The 25,170-nt window shown below is 43.5% G+C and overlaps 1 protein-coding gene and 3 pseudogenes across 1 annotated transcript; all 4 read left to right on the top strand.

Annotated features, from left to right (window-relative positions):
• Positions 1-667: 667 nt before the first annotated feature.
• SARAF (store-operated calcium entry associated regulatory factor) lies at positions 668-17,748 on the top strand. Its single transcript, XM_014453597.2, has 6 exons — positions 668-903; positions 4,731-4,909; positions 9,944-10,349; positions 12,542-12,671; positions 13,315-13,469; positions 16,602-17,748. The coding sequence occupies exons 1-6, from the start codon at positions 804-806 to the stop codon at positions 16,625-16,627; spliced, it is 996 nt and encodes a 331-aa protein (XP_014309083.1). The 5' UTR covers positions 668-803; the 3' UTR covers positions 16,628-17,748.
• On the top strand, positions 16,894-17,023 carry LOC111825443 (annotated as a pseudogene).
• Positions 17,749-20,058: 2,310 nt separating the features above from the next.
• On the top strand, positions 20,059-21,539 carry LOC102429068 (annotated as a pseudogene).
• Positions 21,540-22,174: 635 nt separating this feature from the next.
• Positions 22,175-24,406, top strand: LOC102428765 (annotated as a pseudogene).
• The last annotated feature ends 764 nt before the right edge of the window (positions 24,407-25,170 follow it).

Genomic DNA, 25,170 nt, shown 5'->3' with positions numbered 1-25,170 from the left:
GCCACGTTAATATAAGATCCATGAGTACAGGGACCTTGGCTGTATCCTCCATGCCTAAAACAGTAGCTGACACATAGTAGGCATTCACTCTATATATGTTGAATGAATGAGAGAAACCTAGGCCTGTCAGACCTCAAAGATGTTGCCTCTGTACTCTTAGAACTGTTTTCTCTGTCCTGTTCTTTAGTTAGGTAATAGTTTCTCTTCCTGATAGTTTGTGAATTCTTACTGCCACCACGCACAACCGAATATATAAAGGCTCTGAACCGCTGAAAGCGGACTATAGTTCCATGCTACCTTTCGCTCGAATTCTCTCTGTAGCAAACAGTAATAGAATACGAATCATGAGCCAGGAGCTATGCTAGATGCTGAAGACCTAAAGTTGAATAAGGCACAATAACTTCCCTGGGGACGGTTATTGAGATTTTGGAAATACATAACTCGACTGCACACTTGGATTTTGCATTGCGAAGGTTTCACTCCGACCACTGCACCTAAGCGAGCTCCTTGGCCCCACCCACAGCGTTGCATCACCCGTTTGGCTCCGCCCCCAACGACGGGCCCTGCCCCTGTCACACTAAGGGGCGGGGCCAGCAGCGTTCACCCAGGCTCCCACGCGCGCAGCAGCGGCAGTGACGTGTGGCAGGCGCGGACCTTCGCAGCGGCTGGGGCTCTGGGGCAGACACCTTCCCTTCTCCGCGGCTGGAGTTCCCGGCGTCACTGAGCATCTGCGCGCGGATTTCCACAGTCTCGGTTCCGGTCCGCGAGTGCCTGGTAGCCGCGCACCACCTTCGCCCAGCGCCATGGCCGCGGCCGGTGGGCCCGGAGCGGACAGACGCAGCCCTCTTCTCGGCCTCCTTTTGCTTCTGATCGCAGGCCCTGCCCTGGGCTGGAACGACCCTAGTGAGTACTGTCTTCATCGCCCCTTGCTGCCTGCCATCTGGAGCCTGCTCTGGGAGGCCCCGCGGGCGACCATTTTCGTTCCCTTGAGCTTTTCTGCCGTAGTTCCTCATTTTCATCCCTTTCACTATTCATCGGTGCCTTTTCTCTTCCCAGACCTCCGCCGGGAGAGCGGGGACTGTTGGGGAGTTGGTGGGACGGAACGACTCTGTATTCTTAACGTCCCCTTCCTTCCTTCCCTGGACTCCTAGAAATTGTCCAGCGTCACTTCTCGGGCAACGGCCCACATCCGGGTGTCTGGCGGGGAAAGCTCGAGGCTCACCTGCGCTTCTGGCTTTGTTGTCATGACTACCGGATGTCGCTGGCTGTTGTCATGGCTGCCTGTTGCTAGGGCTGGCAGTTTCCTTGACACCGTCAGCGTCGGAGTCACACTTAAGGGACAGGGCAGCAAGCCTGTAGGTAGGTTAGCAGATCATATATTTGAGCTTAACTCGTGCTTCTTGTTGTGACCATTACAGTGAAGCACATGGCGTGACGCTAGCTCTTCTGTTTTTCACCATATTCTGGAATTGAAGAAGTATTTTCATCTTATAATTTTTGTGTGTGTGATGGAACATGATGTGATTTTTAGGGAAAAGGTTCTTTTATATTACTATGTTATTAGACTTCTCTAACGAATTTTTGTGGGACCAATAATATTACTTGTTATTAATATATGTACGTGTGTATGTATATCACATACATACAGATTTCCACTTAATAAATGATGTGCGCTGTTAAATTGGAATTAAAGTATGACGTTTAAACGTTTAAAATTCCATTTTTGCTCTACGGAGTAAAGATGTTAAGGCCTGGTGGGAAGTGTACCAATATTGCATTTGTGATTTGGTGATAGGAAATGCCTATGTTTTTTAACTTAAGCAGCAGATTTTCTACCCCCCTCCTACTTTCCATCTTTTTGCTCTGTTTTCTAGGAAATTTTCTTATCTTTAACTTTTAATAGTTCTATTGAGTTTTTCATCTCAGCTGCCCTGATTTGAATTTCCAAGAGCTCTTGTTTTGTTCTCTGAGTGTTCTTTTATAGTAACTTTGAGGATATCATAGCTTTAAAAATTTTTTAAAAAGTTTTCTTCTCTCAGTATAGTCTCTCTTAACTCCAAAGTGTTTTTGTGGTGGTTGTATTCCATGTTAGGGGCTTTCCTCATAATTTTTAGTAATTCTTGGCTGTCTGCTCTAAATCAAGGGTGCAAACCAAAAAGCTGATTGGAAGCTATTAGTGTATGATTACTGCTTTTGAACTTTGAACTTTACTGTGGGGTGACCTGGTGACTATAGGGATGCTTGGGTAGTTCTTCGTTTGGGAACTCCTGATGTTAGTATATTTAAATATTTCTTTTTTGGTTAGGTTACAAAGGGAATAGACTTTCAGTCACTCACTCAGAGGGCCAGGGAATGGTTGCTAGTGTTTTGTGAACCAGGTGGGGAGAGGTTCATGCTTTCAGCTTTCAGAGTCATGCAGTTACTGGAATCCCTTTTATGTTTTTGTACCTATGCCCTCTATTGTGCCCAACATCCCCTAGTACAGAGCTCTAGGGTTTTACCCTCTCCAGACATTTTCCTGGGTGGAGAAGGGGCAGTGGCAGCAGCACAGAGTTGGGGAGAGGTTCTGGGATGTAGCTTCTTTTCAGGAAGCTTTGACCTGCCAATTCCTGTTTTATTATTATTTTTATTTTTAGGGCTTCTATTATTTATACCAGATTGGTTTTCAGTTTTCTGCCTTCCTGGTCTGGCATTTGGCTTTTATGTCCGTCTACTCACCTACCATTATACCTCCTGTAGGCTTGCACCTTTCCAAATTCCTTTGCCATCTCCTTTTCTGTTTTACATGACGTCATTCGTTCACATCATCAAAACAATCAATTTATTATAGTTTTAGTGGAATTTGGGTGGTAGAAAATTCTGATAATTTGACATGTTGAATATAGGAAATTAGGTGCTAACAAAATGGTAGAGAGTGATGCCTGCCACATACAGCAATGAAAAGTGGGTTGCTCACATGAAGCCTCTTGACATCCACGGAGTTAATTATGGGGTACTGGAGCGCTGTCAGGAAACCCAGAGCCCCCACAACTGCTTGCTCGCCGAAGGACCCACACAGCACAGTCTGCTTGCCACACCTGCCTGGAGTTTCTGTTTTGGAAATAACAGCTGCAAGAGTGTTTGGAATCCTCTTAATTTTGCAAGGAGGCTGTCAGTTTGAGGGTAAAATGGATATTGAATGAACCAGTCCACAGTCATCTTCCATCATAATCCAAGGGTGATAAGTAGGAAGACTATTTTCCAATAACACTTTAAAATTCATTTATGTACATGAATACCAGACATAATTTCCTCGTCTTGATTTTTTATTCTTAACCCTTTGAGTGCCAACCAATATCCTAGGAACTATGCTAAAATTGCCAAGGCATTTTTGCTGATTTTACAGCAGTTTAGGAAAAAAATTATGAATCGCAAGTAAATGAAGTTACATATTCAAAAACTTAAGGAAACCTTTACTACATTTGTTTTCATCTTTGACATATATTGTTTGCGGATTGTATTATAAAATACTAGTAGAAAAAAAATTGCGATAGCGCTCCCGGCACTTTTGGCGAAAGACAGGAGGAGTGCGCGCGATCGCGCTCCCTGGCACTCTAGGGTTTAAGCTTCTTTGTCAATGTGATTTTTTTTTTTTTTTTTTTAAATTGTAGCTTGCGTTATTCTTTTTTTTTTTTAAATATATTTTATTGATTTTTTACAGAGAGGAAGGGAGAGAGATAGAGAGCTAGAAACATCGATGAGAGAGAAACATCGATCAGCTGCCTCCTGCACATCTCCCACTGGGGATGTGCCCACAACCCAGGTACATGCCCTTGACCGGAATCGAACCCGGGACCCCTCAGTCCGCAGGCCGACGCTCTATCCACTGAGCCAAACCGGTTTCGGCAGTCAATGTGATTTTTAATTTGTAAAACAGTTTAAATGTTTTGACTTTTAAAGTTGTGAAATATTTTAAATATTTAAACATGTACACAATGAACACCCATATATACCCACCACCCATTTTTATTGAATCTTCACATTTTATCATTTTGGCAGCAAATCTCCCACCCCCAAAGTAATAAAACATTAGGGATAGAGAGCTAGTTAAAGCCTCTTCTCTCCGTCTCTCCTCAGAGATACTCATCTGAATTTGGAGTTTAATTATTCTTGTTTGTGTTCCCATACTGTCATAGTATGTACATTATATACATTATTATGTAAACATTAACAGTATGTAGTACTGTTTTGCTTGTTTTCAAGGTTTATGTAATTCTGTCATACTAAACATTCTGCAACTTGCATTTTGCATAAATGTTGTTACTATTTCTAGTCTGATTCATGAGTTCCAGTTCACTCATTTTAACTACTGTAGAATATTTCCATGGTATGAATAAGGCAAAATTTTATTAAGCCATTCACCTGTTAGCATTTAAGTCTTTAATTGTGCTTCAGGAACATTGATGTATATTTTTTGCTATTTTAATTATCCGTTGATGTTGTTGTACCATAGTATATTTCAGCATATAAGCAGTTTAAAGGTGTGACCACCTGAATTTTGTGCAAGAAGCCTGAACGCTATTGGTATGGCTTTGGGAGAGTGTTTCCTCTTCTCTTTCTTAGTCATCCTCAAACAGCGAGAAAGACCCTTACTTTTCAGAGTATTTAATATGACAAGAGTTTTATTTAATTAACTGTCTAAGTTTTGCAAGGTATTTACTATATGGTTATCTGTGTTCTTACGATTTCAGACAGAATATTGTTGCGGGATATACAAGCTCTTACCCTCCACTATGATCGCTATACCACCTCCCGTAGGTTGAATCCGATTCCACAGCTGAGATGTATTGGAGGCACAGCTGGATGTGATACTTATACTCCAAAAGTTATACAGTGCCAGAACAAAGGCTGGGATGGTTACGATGTACAGGTAATATTCATTACATTGATGTCTGTCTAAATGGGATTTTTATTTAATAAAGTGTTTATCGGGACATTATTCAGTATTTTGGAGAAGCATATATAGAAAATCTCAGTTTAACCTAAAATATATAGACATAAATCAGTCATTTATTCTCTGGAAGAAAAATGCTCCAAAAGAAATAAACTGATTTTAAAGCCTGGAAATATTCAAGACGTTAGTAAATTTTCTTTCACATACTTGGGGGGAGTAGAGGATTTCTCCTGGGTGTCATTTTTATGTCATTTCCTCAGGAATACCAACCTGCCCTTAAGAAGTAAAGTTAAGATGATAAGGAATTGTAGGTTGTAAATGGGGTATATGTGTCCCTTTTGTGCTTCACACACTTGATTCTAAAGTTGTTTTAGAACTGAGGGTGGCTGCTCCTGCACAAAAGCATTTCCATGGGCTTCATTTGTTGTCTTTGGGACTGGCATTTTGTACTTAGGTTGGGCCATCTTTTTGAAGTTCCAAAATTTATTCTTTAGAAATTTATTGAATGAATTCAGTTTAAATCAATACTAATATATTTCTACTTTGTATTCTGCCTGCTTTCAAAAGAATTTAAGATAGTTGGTTATTTGCAAGAAACTTGTGTTGACAATTGCCACTTCCATCAGCATGATAATTATGCATGGTCTGTGAACCAGGGGGTCGCAGTTCAATTCTCAGTCAGGGCATGTTGCCTTGGTTGCGGGCTTGATCCCCAATGTGGGGCATGAGGGAGGTGGCTGATCAGTGATTCGCTCATCATTGATGTTTCTGTCTCTTTCTCCCTCTCCCTTCCTTTCTGAAATCAATGAAAATATATTGGGGGAGAAAAAACCCACAAGAACAAAACCCCCAAAAAAACCTAGTGGTCTGTGCAGTTCAGAGGGAGTTCATATTTACTAGGTAATACTTATTTCACAACATTTTTTCCTATTATTGCTAACTGAATCACAGAATTGTCAGGTTAGAGCAGAGTCCCACTTTCATTTTGCATTTACAGTCAATTGGATAAAAAGATACTAATGGAGAAGTCATTCATTAAACATATATGAAATTGATTAGAAAAAATTATGTTTAATGAATGACTTTTCCATCTTATAAATAAGATGGTGCCATAAGCCTCAAGACACTCTCTTCCTAGTAGAAGAGATAAGACAAGCACTCAAATTACATGTAGATGCCAACAAAGTGTTACAAAGTCATGTCATTTATAACATTGAAGGGATTGGGGAAGACTTAAAGAAGGTATGTGCTGCATTAGGAAGGAAGGGTAAGATTTTTTAGAGCTAAAGAGATAGAGAAGGGAATAGCATGAGCAAAGAAGTGCAGTGTAGGGGATATCTTACATTAACATAAGTATAGCAGCAGGAGAGAGCCTTTTTCAGTTCCAAAAATGTAAATATAATTAGAGCTATTTTTAATATACACTATTAAGAAAGTGACAATTAACATGAAATACCAATAGAGATTTTGCTTGTCTTATTTACCTAAATTAGCAAGTTTATAAATCTTCCTTCAAATAAAATTATTTAAAAAATAATGAAGCAACAATAAAGACAACAAAATAGAAAAATTGTATTATTCAAATTAAAAACTTTTGGTCTTCAAAGGAGACCATTAAGAAAGTGAAAAGACAACCTACACAATGGGAGAAAGCTTTTGCAAATATATCTGATAGGGGACTTATATCTAGAATATAGAAAGAATTATTACAACTCAATAAAGAAGACAACCAAATTTAAAAGTGGGCAAAACATCTGACTAGACATTAAAAAAATTTTTTATCTTTATTCTTGAAAGTCCCCCTTTCCCCCCATTGACCCTTTCTAGCCCACCCCCTGCCCCAGGCCTTCACCACACTACTGTCTGTGTCCATGGATTATGCATGTCCTATATAATAATCCTATATAATAAAAGGTAATATGCAAATTGACCCAGAATGACTGGTCACTATGATGCACACTGACCACCATGGGGCAGGTGCTCAATGCAGGAGCTGCCACTCAGCCAGAAGCCAGCTCATGGCTGGCCACTTCAGCGGTGGTGGTGAGAGCCTCTCCCACCTCCGTGGTGCTAAGGATGTCCAGCTAATGGCTTAGGTGCGCAGGGGGCGGTTCTGAGTTGTTAGTTGGACATCCCTTGAGGGCTTCCGGGCTGCCAGAGGGAAGTCTGACTGTCAGCTTAGGCCTGATTTCCTGGGGAGCGGGCCTAAGCCAGCAGGTGGACTTCCCCCAAGGGGTCCCAGACTGTGAGAGGGCACAGGCTGGCCTGAGGGACCCTGGCCTCCCAAGTGCACAAATTTTTGTGCACCGGGCCTCTAGTATGCATGTAAGTTCTTTGCTTAATCTCTTCCCACTCACCTACCAACCCATCCCTGCCTTCCTTCTGTGATTCCACAGTCTGTTCCATGCTTCTGTGTCTCTGAATCTATTTTGTTCATCAGTTTATTTTGTTTAGACTCCACATATGAGTGAGACCATGTGATACTAGTCTTTCTCTGACTGACTTATTTCGCTTAGCATAATACTCTCCAGGTCCTCCCGTGATATCTCAAAGAGTAAGAGATCCTTCTTTTTTACAGCTGCATAGTATTCCATGGTATAAATGTACCACATCTTTTTTATCTACTCATCTACTGAAGGGCACTTGGGCTATTTTCAGATCTTAGCTACTGTAAATAGGGCTGCTATGAACATAGGGGTGTATATATTCTTTCCGATTAGTATTTTGGGTTTTTTAGCATATATTCCTAGCAATGGGATCACTGGAAACAAGATATTTCTTCAAAGAAGATATGCAAATGACCAACAAGCTCATGAAAAAATGTTCAGCATCATTAGCTATCAGGGAAAAACAAGTCAAAACCACAATAAGCCCTGACTGGTTTGGCTCAGTGGATAGAGCGTCAGCCTGTGGACTGAAGGGTCCTAGGTTTGATTCCGGTCAAGGGCATGTACCTTGGTTGCAGGCACATCCCTGGTGGGAAGTGTGCAGGAGGCAGCTGATCAATGTTTCTCTCTCATCAATGTTTCTAACTCCCTATCTCCCTTTCTCTCTGTAAAAAATCAATAAAATGTATTAAAAAGAAACACAATAAGATGCCAGTTAATACCCAATAGATATCACATACCCAATAGGCTATCATATAAAAAATAGATAATAATAAATGTTGGTGAAGATGTGGAGAAACTCTCATACATTTCTGTTAGGAATGTAAAATGGTGCAGCCTATTTGGAGAATTGTCTGGCAGTTCCTCAAAAGGCTAAACGTATAGTTACCATATGCCCCAATCATTCCACTCTTAAGAATATACCCGAGAATTGAAAACATGTCCACACAAAAGCTTGTATATAAATATTTTTAGCAGCATCATTCATAATAGCCAAAAAATAGAAACAACTCAAATGTCCATTATTGATGAATGAATAAACATAATAGGGTATATCCATACAATGGAATATTATTTAGCCATAGAAAGGAATGAAATACTGATACTTGCTGCAACATGAACCTTGAAAAACATTATGCTAAGTGAAAGAAGTCAGTCACTGAAGACCACCTGTTGTATGGTTCCATTTATATGAAATGTCCAGAATAGGGAAATCCATAGAGACAGATTGGTGATTGCCTAGATCAGGGAGATTAGCAGGGGAAGTAGGGAGTGACTGCTAATAGATATGAGATTTCTTTTTGTGGTAATGAAAACATTCTAAAATTGATTGTGGTGATGGTTTTAGTATATTCAACTCTGTGAATACACTAAAAAACTATTGGAATGGATGATATATGGTATATGAATTATCTATATATGTAAAAGGCTGAGCGACCATCCTACCATCCTACTGGCTGGTAGGTATGACACGCACTGACCACCAGGGGGCAGACACTCAACGCAGGAGCTACAGAGCTGTGGTGACTTGGCAGCAGCGGTTCTCGGGTGATGCACCCTGGAACTGGAGAGGAGGGAGCCCGATCCCCGCAGGCCAGGCTGAGGGACCCCACCTGCCAGAGGGACCCTGCTCACTCCGCAGATGCCCTTTGAGCCCTGGCGCCGCCCCAGGTGCAGCTGGCTGGGAAGGGACCGAGGGAGGTTGGCTCCAGGGAGTATCCGGACCGTCTCTCACCCAGTCCTGCCGGCCACCTTCTAATTAATTTCCTTTCAATGTGCATGAATCCGTGCACTGGGCCTCTAGTATCTCAATAAAGCTATTATAAAAAAATTAAAGAGTGTACCTGAAGTTTGAGAGATCATTTGTCTTTCTCTTACAGAAAAACTTACAGATAGGCAATAGAACCAATCAGATCTATTTTAGCTTGTGTCTCTTTAAATGTTGTTAAAAAGAGGCATGTTACTTATTTAGCTCAAAATAAAGTTATAGAATTTAAATTAAACTTGGGCTATTTTTTAAGGTGGAAAATTTTGAGACTAATGTGGATTCTTTTTGCATTTTTTGAGATATTTTTTAAAAAAACGTAAGAGAATTACTTATAGGATGGGACTCTGGAACATTAGTGAATTGTTTTAAAAAAATTTGTGTCAAAAGTTTTCTCAGAAGGTTATATACTATCTCTAATACTGTATGTAACTACCATAGCTTCATATATGATGCTGATTTTTGAGCCTCATCATTTAAAACCTATTTTAAAAGCATCTTGAACAATAGTGGTAAAAAGTTCAAATTTAGAAAATTTGCTTCAAATTTGTAAATTAGGGAATACTTAATATGTACAAAATAAGTCCTTACATCTATATGTAAAGATGAAGGAATAATAATAAAATGAACACTTAGGTACCCACCACCTAACTTAAGAGGTAGAATATTAACATCACCAGCATCTTCAAGGCCTCTAGCTTGCCCTCCTCCCAACGCAGAAATATTTATTGTCCTGAACTTTATCATTTTTTGCTTCATTTTGCAGTTTTATGGCAGTTAGATAACCCAAATGATAATATATTAAGTGAAAAAAAAAACCTCTTGGTTCTAATAACTTATTTCTGCTTTTCTTCACAGTGGGAATGTAAGACTGATTTAGATGTTGCATACAAATTTGGAAAAACTGTGGTGAGCTGTGAAGGCTATGAATCCTCTGAAGACCAGTATGTACTAAGAGGCTCCTGTGGCTTGGAGTATGACTTAGATTACACGGAACTTGGCCTGAAGAAATTGAGAGAGTCTGGCAAAAACAATGGCTTTAACCCGTTCTCTGATTATTATAAAAGTAATTCCAGTGGCATCAGTGGACTGATTACCATCGTGGTGCTACTTGCTATTGCCTTTGGAGTTTATAAGTTGTTCCTTGGTGGTGGTCAAGATTCTCCTCCACCGTATTCTGAGTCTCCTCCGTATTCTCCCGGTTTTCAGGGATTCACCAACTCAGCAGGACCCCCTCCCCCGGGCTTTAAGCCAGGGTTCACAGGTATGTTTGCTGAGGCAATGGCACTAAGTAGGGTTCGTGTGAGGTATGAATCCTGTGCAGTTTGTGAAATAGAAAATGGTTGCCACAGGGAAACCAAGCAGATTTGTCTTTTCATTTTATTTTTTACTTTCAACTTCTTTTATCTTTTTTGTTCCGTTTCTCTATAAGGATATTTGTGATTATTATTTTAAGGATGCATGATTAAATTATAAATCATCTTAATCAGAAAAACTTGATCAGATTTGGTAATAAGCATTTACCTTTTTTTTTTAATCCTCACCGGAGGGTGTTTTTCCATTGATTTTTAGAGAGAGTGGAAGAGAGGTGGAAAGACAGAAATATCAATGTGAGAGAAACACATTGATTGGTTGCCTCCTGCACGTGCCCTAACCAGGACCTGGGCTAGAGAGGAGCCTGCTAGAGACGCACCCTTGATGGGAATAGAACCTGGGACCCTTCGGTCCGCAGGCTGATACTCTATCCACTGAGCCAAACCGGCTAGGGCTTTTTACCTTGAACTTTTGTCCCACACCATACGTAAAAATTTATTCAGGTATTATAGATCTCAATATAAAAGGTAAAACAATTAAGTTTCTAGATAAAAATGTAGGAAAAAAATATATACATATATATATATATATATATATATATATTATTTTTTTGTAGGAAAATATTTGTCATGATCTTGGGATAGGCAAAAATATCTTAGAACACAAAAAATACCATCCATGAAAGAAAAGATGGATAAATTAGACTATTTAAAATAAGAGTGCAAGCTACATACTTGGGGAAAATATTTATAGGACACATATCCAACAAAAGGTGCATATCTAGAATATATAAAGAACTACAAATCTAAGAAAAGATAGACAATTCACTTTTAACAATGGACAGGATTTGAACAGATGCTTTATAATAAAGAGGATATCCGGATATCCAGATATCCAATAAAAGTATGAAAAGGTGTTTAGCATTATTAATCTGGAGAATGCAGATTAAAAGCATAGTGAATTCATTATTAACCACCATAATGGCTAACATTATATGCTAAGTAGTCAACTGAGGGTAGTCAGCTAGAACTTGTTGGTAGGAGTTAGAATGGTAAAACACATTGGAAAACTCAGTATCTCCTAAATGTACACCTACTCTATGACCCAGTAGTTCCATTCCTTGATACATACTAAGAGAAATGCATGTATACATACACAAAATATCATGCACAAGAATGTTCATAGCAGTTTTATGCACAGTAGCCGAACACTGGAAATGAGATGTCCATTAATATTAGAATGAGACAAATTGTGCTTTCTTTCAATGGAATACCACATATTATTTTTTAAAAGCCCAAAACCTGATATATACAGTAATAGGATTGACTCTCATAGATGTGATTTACCAGACCAAAAGAGTACCTACCATATGATTCCATTTATCAAGAGTGCAAGTATGGCTAAAACTAAAGTTTGGTGAAAGAAGTCAGAGAAAGGCTTATCTCTGATGTGGGTGGGTGTCTATTGGGAATGGTCATGAGGTGGAAGCTTTCTGTGTGGTAGAAATGTTTTATTGATGTGAGTAGTGGTTACACACACAGGTACATATGTATAAATTTATTAAGTTTCACACGTTTGATTTGCATACTTTATGTATATTACACATTAGTTTAAAAAAAGTTCCTCTGAGCAGAAGAACTTTTGGTTCCTTTAAGACCTGACTTTCCAACTGATACAAATATCTGGCTGTCTCCACTTGGGTTCCTCCATTAGACACTCAAGCATAGCTGTCTCCTGGAGCTTTTAGAAATGTTCATGATGCAGAAGGGAAGTAACTCTGATAAGCGGGAGTCATTTTCTAATAGCTCATCTTAAGCAGGGCAAATGTGACCTTATAGGAAGACCCCTCATCCTAAAATAAATCATTAGTGATAAACCCATATTTTACTAAAACACTTTTTGAATTCAACTTGTTTATAAGTTGAGGCCTGAGTACTAGTAAAAAATAGTACTACAGAGGATGTGGCGAAGGCTTGGGGGGAGAGGGCGGAGGCTGAGTGGAGTGGGACATGGGGACATCTGTAACAGTGTCAACAATAAAAAATAGTACAGATGAAATAATTGAAATATCCCATTATCTTTGGTTCTATAGGCTATGTTTTGTTTAAATGAGGATACTTAATTAATAATTTTTATTTCTAGGAACGCCTGGTGCAACTTACGGTTTTGGCAGTGCTTTCACAGGACAACAAGGAAATGCAAATTCGGGACCAGGTTTCTGGACTGGCTTGGGAACTGGAGGAATATTAGGATATTTGTTTGGTAGCAATAGGTAGGCTTTGCATTTATCTCACTTGGTCTTTAATTCAAAATTTCTTTAGAGAGTTCTTTGTTTTGCTTATAGTTTGACTGGATTTGATAAGGAAAATAAATTATAATGAATTACCCTTATTAAATCAGGTTCTTTGGTGATGGGGAAAGGTATACTATATGTGCCGTGATCAATATTGTGTGTGTTATTTTCTTTCATTGTATTTCTTCTTCCTATGTCATTCTGATTAGATAACATGAGATAGGAAAAAGACTTTACTTGACATCTGAGAAAATAGGCAGGAAAGAAAAATATTTGGGGAACAGAATTCTGGTTTGGTAGGAGAATGATAGAAGTAAGGCTGGAAGAAACTTAGGGTCAGATTTTGGAATGTCTTCAATATTATTGGTAGTTTAAGTTTAGATTTTATTCAAGTTTGAATTCAGAAAGAAAGCTGTTTCTCCCTTTCATTTTCTTCTTCCATGGCAATGACCATAACAATATCAGAAATATGAAACAGTATTTAATTCATGTTAATCCTAATATACCAGAATATTGAAGAAAAAACACAATAAAGATTTTTATCTGATAGTGTAGGGATAGGAAGGTATTTAAAAATTAAAGGCACAAGAAAAATACTTGATACACTTTTATGTCTTTACAGGGCAACAACAACACCCTTTTCAGACTCATGGTACCGCCCATCTTATCCCTCATATTTCGGCACAGGAAATAGCCGTGCTTCCTCCCCGCATTGTGGAGACTCCGGTAACTATTCAGCATGTTCAAGTTCACAGACAAAAACCAGAACAGCATCAGGTAAGAGCAAAAATATGGAAGTTCAGAAGATGATTAACTATATATTTAGCACTCATGGTTTTATTTGGTATGCACACCAGAAATACTAATAGCACAATTAACTGAGATTAAAATATAATTCAAATTCATCCTTTTCTTGCACTTCTAAACATTCTTTAAAAATCAAACAAGGATTTGATTTAAATTTCTGCCACTAACCAAGGATTTAACTGAAACCTTCCTGGACATTGGTGTCCATATTTGCTTAATTCTGTGATATCTAGGGATCCTTTAAGTCAGTGGTTCTCAACCTTCTGGCTCTTTAAATAGTTTCTCATGTTGTGACCCAACCATAAAATTATTTTTTTGTTGCGACTTCATAACTGTAATGTTGCTACTGTTATGAATCATAATGTAAATATCTGATATGCAGGATGGTCTTAGGCGACCCCTGTGAAAGGGTCGTTCAACTGCCAAAGGGGTTACAACCCACAGGTTGAGAACCGCTGCTTTAAGTTCTAAAAGGGAATTTTCTAGGTAGAAATTTGAACTTTTAAAGTTTAGTAAAACTCAGTAAAAATTGAACCGTATTTTAAGTAATTGTCAAGATTTTGATTATAATGTTACAGTTACTAAGAGGACATTTTGCAAAATGCAAAGATTCTTAAAAACAACTATTTGGAGTAAACATTTGGCTAATTAGCAGAGAATGGGAGGTGGTAAGTAATGAGGCAATAATGGGATGCTGTGTATTGAGTGTCTTCTTCAGCAGGGGGAAGTTATAGAACAATGATTAATTCTTGAAATTGGTAGAATATATTTAAATAGGTTTTGAAATGTAACAGTGGAATTCTCCTAATGCTGCTGTGAATATAAATTAATACAATCACTTTGAAAAACTGTTTGGCATTACCTAATTGAACCCAAGACTCAGCAGTTTCATTCTCAGATATATAGTAACAGAAATGCATATGCTTGTATACCAAAAGATAAGTACAGGAATATTCATAGCATCCCTATTCATAATAGCCTCTTACTGGATTACCCATCAGCAATAAAATGGGCGAATAAATTGAGTTATTGATACTATGGACAACTGTGCAACAGTGAGAATGAATACATAGTTGTATCCAATAATGTGGATACATTTGCCAAATAGAAAGAAACTAGGCACAAAAGAATATATACGATAGGATTACAACATTCATATTTATAAATATACATGTTTAAAAACAAGCAAAACTAACCTATGGTGTTGGATGCTAACTGTAGCTAATAAAAGAGAAAATGCAAATTGACCATACCTCTGCTACACTCACAAGCCATGCCCACCAGCCAATCAGGAGCGAGTATGCAAATAAACCCAATCAAGATGGCGGCAGCCACGGAGCTGGAGTGAACAGGAGGCTTGGGTTGCTCCTGGCGATGGAGGAAGCCAAGCTTCCCGCCTGCCCTGGCTGTCTGTGTGCTCCGCTCAAGGCTACAAAGTTTCAATTATAGAAGATAAATAAATACCAGATACCTGCTTCTAGCTGCTGGGGCCTCCGCTCAAGGAGGGTCTGGGAGCCTGGGTTGCCTGGGGCTGTGGTCAGCCTGCAAACAGATATCAGCCCCTCACCCAGGCAGGCCAGTCACCCCATTGGGGACCCCCACCCTGAAGGGGGTCTGGTCTGCCGGCAAACAGCCATTAGCCCCTCACCCAGGCTGGCCAGGCACCCTAGCAGGGACCCCCACCCTGAAGGGAGTGTGGCCAGCTTGAAAACAGCCCTCAGCCCCTCACCCAGGCTGGGCACGCCCCTCCAGCTGGGACCCTCACCCCATGGGGGCGTGGCCAGCCTGGAAACTACCACAGGCCCCTCGCCAAGGCTGCCCCACACCCCAAGAGAACCTCCACCCTGATCCAGGACACCCTTCAGGGCAAACCAGCCGGCCTCCATCCGTGCCCCAGGCCTCTATCTATACTAATAAAAGGGTAATATGATAATTAGACTGGGAGACCTTCCAGGAGACCTTCTGGACGTTCTTCTGGACAAAGCTATGGTGGCGGGGCCGAGGTAGAGGCGGTTAGAGGCCAAGAGGGGAGGGCAGTAGTGGGTGATCAGGCTGGTGGGGGGCGAGGCCGTTGGGGGTAAGCAGACCAGCAGGGGGCCAGTTGGGGGCAAGCAGGCCATCAGTGGGGGTCAGTTGGAGGTGATCAGGACAGCGGGGAGGGGGGGGACAGTTGGGGATGAGCAGGCTGGCAGGCAGAGTGATTAGGGGCAATCAGACCAGCAGGCAGGCAGAGTGATTAGGGGCAATCAGACCGGCAGGCAGGCAGGTGAGCGGTTAGGAGCCAGCAGTCCCTGATTGCAAGAGGGATGTCCGACTGCCGGTTTAGGTCTGATCCCTGTAAACCGGCAGTAGGACATCCTTTGAGGGGGTCCCAGATTGGAGAGGGTGCAGACCGGGCTGAGGAACACCCCCTCCCCCGTGCATGAATTCTGTGCACCGGGCCACTAGTACCTTATAATTGGGAGGATATATAAAAATGTAACTACATAGGACATGACAAAAGAAAACTCATTCTCAGTGGAAACAAAAATTATAAAAACCATAAATATCAACTAATATGTATGGGATTTATATGAAGAAAATCGTAAAACGTTACCAAATAACTGAAAGGAAACCTGAAAAAAATCAAGAGACTTTTCAGGTGGGAACACTGTCATTTTGTAACCCTTTAGCACGTGTGCATGTGTGGCCATTGGAAAGTCCGAAACTCTCCCCACATTATTTTTATTTACCCCTGGAGTTGTGAGAGGTGGTAGGACATAGCTTGGGCTCCATTGGTTTTCCTGCTTTTCGGCTTAGACTTTGAGTATTGCCTGAACCACATTGGCCCCAACGTAGACTACATCTTTGGTTTACTGGACTAAAAGTTATTTGCTGCAAGCAACTTGAGTAGACTTGATGATGAATGGATGATGGGGAGGGCTGTTTTGGGGAGGAGCTGCACTTTGTTGTGCATAGCCCTGTTCCATCAGGGCTCACATTCTCTCCTTCTCGCATGTCTCTTTTATTCACTTGCTAACAATAAAATGTATCATGTTGTAATTTTATAAGCAATTCTAGTGCATTAAAAAAAATAATATAAATTTTACTCTTTTCATTTAGGATACGGCGGTACCAAAAGACGATAAGAAAGTAAAAAGTTGAAGTCAAACACTGGACGCAAAATTTCTGATTTTTCATCACTTTCTCTTAAAAAGTGCTACCAGCCAATAACTGGGAAAGGGAATATTAAAACATTCTGTGGTGTTTTGTCTTGTGTAGCTTTTTGTATTTTATCATTTAGTGAAACTAAAGTTGATAATGTGACAAAATACTTATGTAGAAAATTGTGTTAGTGTAACATGCAGATGTTTATTATAGTTTTTGAAAGTGATGATTACTGTAGAATGCTAAAAATGTATTGTTTAATTTCTAAAGACTGTGATGCCATGAGAAGCATTAAGAATGAAGGCTTTCTCGGCGTCATGTCTTCGGTGCCGACGGTTGTCAGTCCGCCGGTTCTATCCTCAAGCGCCGGGACACGGAAGAAAAAAAAAAAAAAAAAAATGAAGGCTTTATACCCGTGGTCGGCAAACTGCGGCTCACGAGCCACATGTGGCTCTTTGGCCCCTTGAGTGTGGCTTTTCCACAAAATACCACGTGTGGGCGCATGTACAGTGTGATTGAAACTTTGTGGCCCATGCGCAGAAGTTGGTTTTCGGCCTGGACGAGTCTATTTTGAAGAAGTACTGTTGATATTTGGCTCTGTTGACTAATGAGTTTGTCGATCACTGCTTTATACCAATAGACACTGAGTAATTAAAATTTCAATCTGGTTTTTGTTCATGGTTCATAACCTCATAGAAACAATAATATATTTGGTATTCAGTATTTGGTGTTTGCTCTTCTTCAAACATTTAAATCAAGCTTTGAACTACTATCCTAACTTGTGGGATTTGAACTATTGTAGTTACTTGTGGGAGTTGATCACTTTGAGCTCAGGAGCTTTGAATCCTTCCATGGTGGTGGGGTTTTGTTGAGAATTACCTTTGTTAGGAAAAGGTAGGAAACAAATAAGTATCTACTAGAAGTTTGTTGTGAATGATTGTGTGCTGATAAAGATTCTTGAAATCTCCTTATTCATTTCTCAAGAAGTAAAGTTCAAATGCTTTAACCAAGGTCTTTAATAGCCAGAGCATGCAATTCTGTGTGGAACCTCAAATATTGCTGTAGCAGTTTCAGTCTTACATTAAAGTGACAAAAATAAAAACAAGGGGTTTTATTCTTACTCTTTTTACCTGCTTTGGACACAAACTGATGTTACCTTTTTACCATTTCCCCCAAAAATGGTTCATGCAGAAGTTCTAGCCCCCTAAACAGTAATTTCCCATGGAAATCTAGCCTTAGTTACCAGTCATTTGGTGAATGTTCTCAAACAAGTAATTTGGAAATTGTGTGGAAGGAAGCCTGTGCTAAAAATTGCTTTACAAAAAAGAAAAAATTAAATCTCCTAGCTTCCAAAGGTTGCACAGTCTGTCTTAGTTAAGCTGTAACCTTAAAGTTTCACTTTTACTTTTTAGGAACCATTTAGAAACAAACTTTTATTTAGATTTTAAAATGTGATTTAGGGAGTAGTTGGGAGGGTACTGTGAATAGAGCTATCCTTTTTTCATCAGTAAAACTTGGTAGAAATTTTTATCTGTTACAGAGGAAACAATTTTTCCTCAGGTTGCAATAAATCCTTATCCTGTTTTTTTTTTTTTTTTAGTGGTGTAATAAAAGAAAATCCATTTTATTGCCTTTCCCCCCCTATTTGCTTATTGCTTACTTTTTTTGCTACAGGAATTGATAATCTTGCATTGAATAGGTTTTACTTGGAGAGCAAAGTGAAAAATTTCGTTAATTTAGAACTGCTGTAGATTGGGCTGATAATAGTGATCTGTGCGTTAAATTTGCTGTTCTCAAAACACTCTGCTCAGATTTCTATTTTTGAATACGTTATTGTAAATCACTGGGATCAAGGAAAATAATGAGTGAATATAGAGTTAACTAAATTGGTGGCTCGGACTCCTCTCAGGAATCCTAGAGTGTCCGTTGAGGCTCTTTCAGAGTCGGCCTGGAAGGAAGAGAAGGAAAGAAGCTGAGTGTGTAGGGCTTAAGATCCTCTCCTCCCCCCACCCCCATATGTTTACATTTCCTTGTTTATGGAAAAGATTCTGAGGTATTCCCTTCAAAATCTAAGATAGTTTGACTGGGTCCCATTAGGAGTTGATGGCCCTGGGAAGTCCTTCAGTTGGGAGCTCGGTGTGCCTGGGAGGGCATGAAAAGGAGGAAGTAGGGAGGTGAAAGGGAGCTAAGATAAACTTTACAGTTTTACAAGGATTCAGCAGATCTTTTTGGATGTTAGGGTGAGATTTTTTATTTTTTAGCCAGTTATGTTACTCTAGTTCTGGGTGTGCTTCCCTCTGCAGCTCCTTGATCTCTACCATTCTGACCCCTGTCCTCCAAGACTGGCTTAAGTTTCTTTAAAAATATATATACAGTGTATTGATTTCAGAGAGAAAGGGACAGTGAGAGAGAGATAGAAACATCAATGATGAGGTTCCACCTACTTTGTTTCAAGTTAACCCTCTCAAATTCAAACATCTGGAGTTCCCATCTCCTTCAGGGCAAGTTCCTGGATCTCTTTGAGTGACAGAGCAGCAAGCTTCTTGAAACCCACTCCATAGATGTGCTTATGGATGTTGATGGTATGTTCTCTGGTCATTACCTCGTGGATGGCACAAAGGCCCTACTTCTCTCTACTGTTATTTGCTAGAGCCATTATGCCAGGCCCAAACTGGGAAGGAAGTAGAGACATTACATTTACTATTATTATTTTAAAACGTATTTTTATTCATATCAGATGAAGGAAGAGGGAGAGAGAGAGAAACATCAATGATGAGAATCATTGACCGGCTGCCTTCTGCACACCCCCACTGAGTATTAAGACCACAGCACTGGTATGTGACGTTGACCTGAATCGAACCCCGGACCATTTAGTCCACAGGCTGGTGCTCTATCCACTGAGACAAATCAGCCAGGGCCAGATTTTACTTTTAATTTCAGTTTCTTCCTCAGCAAAAATGGGATTAAAGGGTGTTGAGAAATTCAATGGGATGATCACCAAGGAGCTAATCAGATTATACATTTAACCAAGGTTAATCCCTCCCAGCCTGCAGGAATGAGAGGAGATCCCACCAACCAGATTTCTGAACTTCCTCCTATCCCCACCCTGGCCCACATGTCCCGCCTCCAGGGAGGAACCTATGGGGAGTGAGGTCTTAAAGAGATTCACCCTCCTAGCGGTATATATAGGCCAGGCTCACATTACTAAGCATTTCACTGGTAGGAGACTGGCTTCAGAGACTCTTCTTGGAGGCGCGCTTCAGGGACTCACTCAAAGGAGCAGGCCCCAGCTACCAGGGTGAGCTTGGGTCATCGGCCGGCCGCCCTCGACTTCGCGGAGAGATACCCTTGGGGCCCGGCCCGGGCTGCCAGTCACTGCGCCACTGGTCCCTACCGAGGGTCCTGTGGGGCCGAAGCCACCATGGCGGCCGCATTGGACCTGGACCTGGAGACGGAGGAAAGCAGCGAGGGCGAGCCAGAGTTCAGCCTGCGGACGCGTGTCCCCTCGCCAACTTGAGGATGGCTGCCCTGGAGCCCATGTGGTACTGTGAGGAGGTGGAGCTGACCGAGACCAGTGTGAAGCCCGGCCCCGAGCGCCTGGGGCCCCACTGCTTTGAGCTGCTGCGTGTGCTGGGCACGGGGGGCTATGGCAAGGTGTTCCAGGTGCGAAAGGTGCAGGGCACCAACGTGGGCAAAATATATGCCATGAAGGTCCTGAGGAAGGACGAGCTTGTGCGCAGCGCCAAGGACGTGGCGCACACACAGGCTGAACGGCGCATTCTGGGGTCGGTGAAGCACCCCTTCATTGTGGAGCTGGCCTATGCCTTCCAGACCAGGGGCAAACTCTACCTGGTCCTCGAGTGCCTCAGTGGCGGCGATCTCTTCACACACTTGCAGCGAAAGGGCATCTTGCTGGAAGACACGGCCTGTTTCTACCTGGCAGAGATCACACTGGCCCTGGGCCACCTCCACTCCCAAGGCATCATCTACCGGGACCTCAAACCCAAGAACATCATGCTGGACAGCCAGGGCCACATCAAACTGACGGACTTCGGACTCGGCAAGGAGTCCATTCACCAGGGTGCTGTCACCCACACCTTCTGTGGCACCACTGAGTACATGGCCCCTGAGATTGTGGTGCGCCGCGGCCACAACCGGGCGGTGGACTGGTGGAGCCTGGGCGTCCTCATGTACGAGATGCTCACTGGCTCGCCACCCTTCACTGCAGAGAATCGGAAGAAAACCATGGACAAGATCATCAAAGGGAAGCTGAGGCTGCCCCTTTACCTCACCCCGGATGCCCGGGACCTCGTCAAAAAGTTTCTGAAGCGGAATCCCCGCCGAAGGATCGGGGGTGGCCCAGGGGACGCTGCCGACGTACAGAGGCACCCCTTTTTCCGGCACATTCATTGGGATGATCTCCTGGCCCGCCGCGTGGACCCCCCTTTCAGGCCCTGTCTGCAATCAGAAGAGGACGTGAGCCAGTTTGACACCCGCTTCACGCGGCAGGCACCAGTGGACAGTCCGGATGACACGGCCCTCAGTGAGAGCGCCAACCAGGCCTTCCTCGGCTTCACGTACGAGGCGCCCTCCGTCCTGGACAGCCTCAAGGAGGGTTTCTCCTTCTAGCGCAAGCTGCGCTCCCCCAGGCGCCTCACCAGCAGCCCCCTGAAGTTCTCACCCTTTGAGGGGTTCCGGCCCAGTCCTGGCCCAGCAGAGCCCATGGAGCCCCCTCTACGTCCTCTCCTGCCAGCACCCCTGGCACCACCGCCACCACCACCCTGGAGCAATGTCCCCCTCCCCATCCGACCCCCCCACTCAGGGAAAAGGAAGTCCAAGAGTGGCCATGGGCACCCTGGGCACTAGGAGGATGGGCAGGGATGAAGCCAGCTGCTGAGGATCCTCCCTGGAGGCCAAGAAGCACCCCAGGGGACACTGGGGTCCAGGAGTGAGTGTGTGTGAGAGGGTGTCTCTGTTGGGAGTGGCCATGCCCCTGAATCATGAGCGGGGGCTGTTTTCGGGGGAGGGCCTTCCGCCGCTGATCTGTGTGCTTGCAGAATAAACGATTAGATCATGGCAAAATAAATAAATAAAAAAAAATATATAAATAAAATGAAATTAAAAAAGAAAAAGAAATATAAATGACCAGAATCACTGATCTGCTGCCTCCTGCACGACCCCATGCTGGAACTGGGGATCGAGCCTGCAACCCAGGCATGTGCCCTTGACCAGATGGAACCCGGGACGCTTCAGTCCACAGGCTGATGCTCTCTGCACTGAGCCAAACCGGCTAGGGCAAGACCGGCTAAAATTTATCTATTGCTCTTCCATACACATGGTACACACTTTTACTATTGCACTCAGTATGTTGCACTGTAATTACTTTTCAGTATAGGTCTTTTTGTGTTTTAAAATATATTTTATTGATTTTTTACAGCGAGGAAGGGAGAGGGATAGAGAGTTAGAATCATCGATGAGAGAGAAACATTGATCAGCTGCCTTCTGCACACCCACTGAGTATTAAGCCCACAACCCTGATATGTGACCTTGTCCTGAATCGAACCCGGGACCCTTTAGTCCACATTCTGGTGCTCTATCCACTGAGACAAATCAGCCAGGGCCAGATTTTACTTTTAATTTCAGTTTCTTCCTCAGCAAAAATGGGATTAAAGGGTGTGGAGAAATCCAATGGGATGATTACCAAGGAGCTAATCCGATTATGCATTTAACCAAGGTTAATCCCTCCCAGCCTGCAGGAATGAGAGGAGATCCCACCAACCAGATTTCTGAACTTCCTCCTATCCCCACCCTGGCCCACATGTCCCGCCTCCAGAGAGGAACCTATGGGGAGTGAGGTCTTAAAGAGATTCACCCTCCTAGTGGTATATATAGGCCAGGCTCACATTACTAAGCATTTCACTGGTAGGAGACTGGCTTCAGAGACTCTTGTTGGAGGCGCGCTTCAGGGACTCACTCAAAGGAGCAGGCCCCAGCTACCAGGGTGAGCTTGGGTCATCGGCTGGCCGCCCTCGACTTCGTGGAGAGATACCCTTGAGGCCCGGCCTGGGCTGCCAGTCACTGAGCCGCTGGTCCGCACCGAGGGTCCCGCGGGGCCGGCGCCGCCATGGCGGCCGCATTGGACCTGGACCTGGAGACGGAGGAAAGCAGCGAGGGCGAGCCAGAGTTGTCCCCTCGCCAACTTGAGGATGGCTGCCCTGGAGCCCATGTGGCACTGTGAGGAGGTGGAGCTGACCCAGACCAGTGTGAAGCCCGGCCCCAAGCGCCTGGGGCCCCACTGCTTTGAGCTGCTGCGTGTGCTGGGCACGGGGGGCTATGGCAAGGTGTTCCAGGTGCGAAAGGTGCAGGGCACCAACGTGGGCAAAATATATGCCATGAAGGTCCTGAGGAAGGACGAGCTTGTGCACAACGCCAAGGACGTGGCGCACACACAGGCTGAACGGCGCATTCTGGGGTCGGTGAAGCACCCCTTCATTGTGGAGCTGGCCTATGCCTTCCAGACCAGGGGCAAACTCTACCTGGTCCTCGAGTGCCTCAGTGGCGGCGATCTCTTCACACACTTGCAGCGAAAGGGCATCTTGCTGGAAGACACGGCCTGTTTCTACCTGGCAGAGATCACACTGGCCCTGGGCCACCTCCACTCCCAAGGCATCGTCTACCGGGACCTCAAACCCGAGAACATCATGCTGGACAGCCAGGGCCACATCAAACTGACGGACTTCGGATTCTGCAAGGAGTCCATTCACCAGGGTGCTGTCACCCACACCTTCTGTGGCACCACTGAGTACATGGCCCCTGAGATTGTGGTGCGGCGCGGCCACAACCGGGCGGTGGACTGGTGGAGCCTGGGCGTCCTCATGTACGAGATGCTCACTGGCTCGCCACCCTTCACTGCAGAGAATCGGAAGAAAACCATGGACAAGATCATCAAAGGGAAGCTGAGGCTGCCCCTTTACCTCACCCCGGATGCCCGGGACCTCGTCAAAAAGTTTCTGAAGCGGAATCCCCGCCGAAGGATCGGGGGTGGCCCAGGGGACGCTGCCGACGTACAGAGGCACCCCTTTTTCCGGCACATTCATTGGGATGATCTCCTGGCCCGCCGCGTGGACCCCCCTTTCAGGCCCTGTCTGCAATCAGAAGAGGACGTGAGCCAGTTTGCCACCTGCTTCACGCGGCTGGCACCAGTGGACAGTCCGGATGACACGGCCCTCAGTGAGAGCGCCAACCAGGCCTTCCTGGGCTTCACGTACGTGGCGCCCTCCGTCCTGGACAGCCTCAAGGAGGGCTTCTCCTTCTAGCCCGAGCTGCGCTCCCCCAGGCGCCTCAACAGCAGCTCCCGGACCCCCATCAGCCGCCTGAAGTTCTCACCCTTTGAGGGAACCGGCCCAGTCCCGGCCCACCAGAGCCCATGGAGCCCCCTCTATGTCCTCTCCTGCCAGCACCGCCACCACCACCCTCGAGCACTGTCCCCCTCCCCATCCGACCCCCCTCAAGGAAAAAGAAGTCCAAGAGGGGCCAGGGGCACCCTGGGCACTAGGAGGATGGGCAGGAATGAAGCCAGCTGCCGAGGCTCCTCCCTGCAGGCAAGAAGCACCCCAGGGGACATTGGGGTCCAGGAGTGAGTGTGTGTGAGAGCGTGTCTCTGTTGGGAGTGGCCATGCCCCTGAATCATGAGCGGGGGCTGGCTGCGGGGGAGGGCCTCCCGCCGCTGATCTGTGTGCTTGCAGAATAAAGGATCAGTTCATGGCAAAATAATAATAATAATAATAATAATAAATAAATAAATAAAATAAAAATTTTAAAAAAGGAAACATCAATGATGAGAATCACTGATTCCCTGCCTCCTGCCTGCCCCATACTGAAACTGGGGATTGAGCCTGCAACCCAGGCATGTGCCCTTGACTAGATGGAACCTGGGTGGCTTCAGTCCACAGGCTGATGCTCTCTCCACTGAGCCAAACCGGCTAGGGCAAGACCGGCTTCAATTTATGTAATGCTCTTCCATACACATGGTACACACTTTTACTATTGTACTCAGGATGTTGCACTGTAATTACTTTTCAGTATAGGTCTTTTTGTTTTTTTAAATATATTTTATTGATTTTTTACAGAGAGGAAGGGAGAGGGATAGAGAGTTAGAATCATCGATGAGAAACATTGGAAAGACTTACTGAACATTTAGTTCTCAAACTAAAATGCTATCACTTGGGGAAGTTTAGGAGTAGGGACCTCTGTGGCCTGTGTGTGAATAGGGACTGAAAGGAAGAATGAAAAGAACATATCAAGACCAGTTTTCAGAATGTGGCAGCAAATATGGTAGCTGAAATCTGGTCTTGTGGTGAGTGGGTCATATTTTCAGATTGCTGTCCAGAAGGCATTTAAGAAATATGTTCAGCTACTCTGGACAAAGTCCATGGGTTCTCGAGTAAGTGGGGGTAAAATGTGAGGTCCTTGGAGAGGCAGAATGCCTCCAGCTAATCTAAAGTATTGGGGTTCTGGTCCTGTT

The sequence above is a fragment of the Myotis lucifugus genome, unplaced genomic scaffold, assembly GCF_000147115.1.
Source record: "Myotis lucifugus unplaced genomic scaffold, Myoluc2.0 scaffold_26, whole genome shotgun sequence".
Taxonomy (NCBI): Eukaryota; Metazoa; Chordata; class Mammalia; order Chiroptera; family Vespertilionidae; genus Myotis; species Myotis lucifugus.
The sequence above is the reverse complement of the archived record's forward strand: the minus strand, read 5'-3'. Positions and strand labels throughout refer to the sequence as shown.